Source organism: Galeopterus variegatus, unplaced genomic scaffold, assembly GCF_000696425.1.
Source record: "Galeopterus variegatus unplaced genomic scaffold, G_variegatus-3.0.2 Scaffold49845, whole genome shotgun sequence".
NCBI lineage: Eukaryota > Metazoa > Chordata > Mammalia > Dermoptera > Cynocephalidae > Galeopterus > Galeopterus variegatus.
In genome coordinates, this window is record NW_007775956.1 from 1 (window position 1) to 1,418 (window position 1,418).

Below are 1,418 nucleotides of genomic sequence, written 5' to 3' on the forward strand. Positions count from 1 at the left end.
TTTTTTTTTTTTCCTGTCAAGAGCCGGAGAAATACTTGATATTCCTAGTTGTAAATCTGTAATAGTTAATAAATTACATGACAAAAACCTGACTGTATAAGTCTATTGGTCTAACTACATATTTGTAACTTTTATAGTAGTCCAGCCCTTTCGTAACCTTATCTCTTTGTGCTCTTTAAGCCAGCCTTGCAAATTTGCCCAGAAAACAACCAGCCCCCTTTTTTCCCTTTAGAACACCCTTCTTCCTACTTCAAGATGGAATTAAGGAAATCCACATTCCTTGCTGGATTTGGGCCTGCACTTTTATCCACTGCTGGGAAAGAAGCTCCCTGCAAGGCTGCTTTAAACACCATTTGGCATGGCCTGAAAAACATGCCATGCCTGCACCGGAGTGCCGCTGTGTCTCAAGTGTGCACTTGCTTGCTCAGAGCAGGCACGGTGAGGGTAGTGCTAAGACACTTAAAAGTTCCTAGTGTTGGAGACCCACAATCACCTACAATTTATGTAGTGAATTCTAAAAATTAAAAACACTAAAAAAGGCATTATTTTAGCCTGTAATTAGTTAACCCATTCAAATTTGTAACATACAAAATGGTTTATTTGAATTCAGGAACTGCCCCTGTTACTAAGAACTCTGTTTTAAAGAAATAGTACAAAAAGAAAAATTCTAATCCAAAAGAAAACTCAAAACATTTTCTACTAAATACTGATACAAACATGTAACAAAGAGTATAAAAAGTTATTCATTTAAATATATACAAACTCTTTTAAACTCAAATACTGTTTTAATACTTATCGAGGATATATATGACGAGGTGAAGAAGGTACATTGAAAGAGAATATATTGCAACAGCCTGGACAGTACTGTTAACTCTATTATACTGCAAACTTTTTGTAACAAAAATGTCTTTTTTCTTCCAATGTGGACAGGGATTTTCCTTATGGAACATCTGTGGCTATTTCTCAGCTGAACTCATTCTTTTGGATTTAATGAAGGCCATGCCATGTGTCCGCATGTGAGTATTTAAGGCAGCTTCAGTTTCAAAAGTTTTTGCGCAGACTTTGCACTTTCTGTCTGACACGGTGCCATCGGGGGACTCGTCCTCGGGGCTTGGCTTGTTCTCTTGCTGGTTCTCCTCCCCAGCCCCGTTCTGCTTGGACACGGGCTGAGGCTCCTTCAACTTGTGCACAATGAAGAGGTGCCTGGACAGAGAGACGTGAGATGTGTAGCAGAGGCCACACTCCCGGCACTGGTAGGAAGAACCATCCGATTTGTGTTGCGGGATGTGTTCGTGGAACTGCAGCAGATTTTCAGTGGTGAAGCCACACACAGCACACTTGTGAACCTTAAAAACATTGATCTTTAGCTTTTTCAGTGGTTGAGTGATTGCTCCTCTGGGAGGTCTGAACTCTAAAAC

At 40.2% G+C, this 1,418-nt stretch overlaps 1 protein-coding gene across 1 annotated transcript; it reads right to left on the reverse strand.

Moving 5' to 3' along the window:
• Positions 1 to 1,415, reverse strand: LOC103584315 (zinc finger protein 532-like; the record flags this gene model as incomplete). Its single annotated transcript, XM_008565375.1, has 1 exon — positions 1 to 1,415. A coding segment is annotated over one exon (459 nt), but the record flags the coding sequence as incomplete, so codon positions are not given.
• Between the last annotated feature and the right edge of the window lie 3 nt (positions 1,416 to 1,418).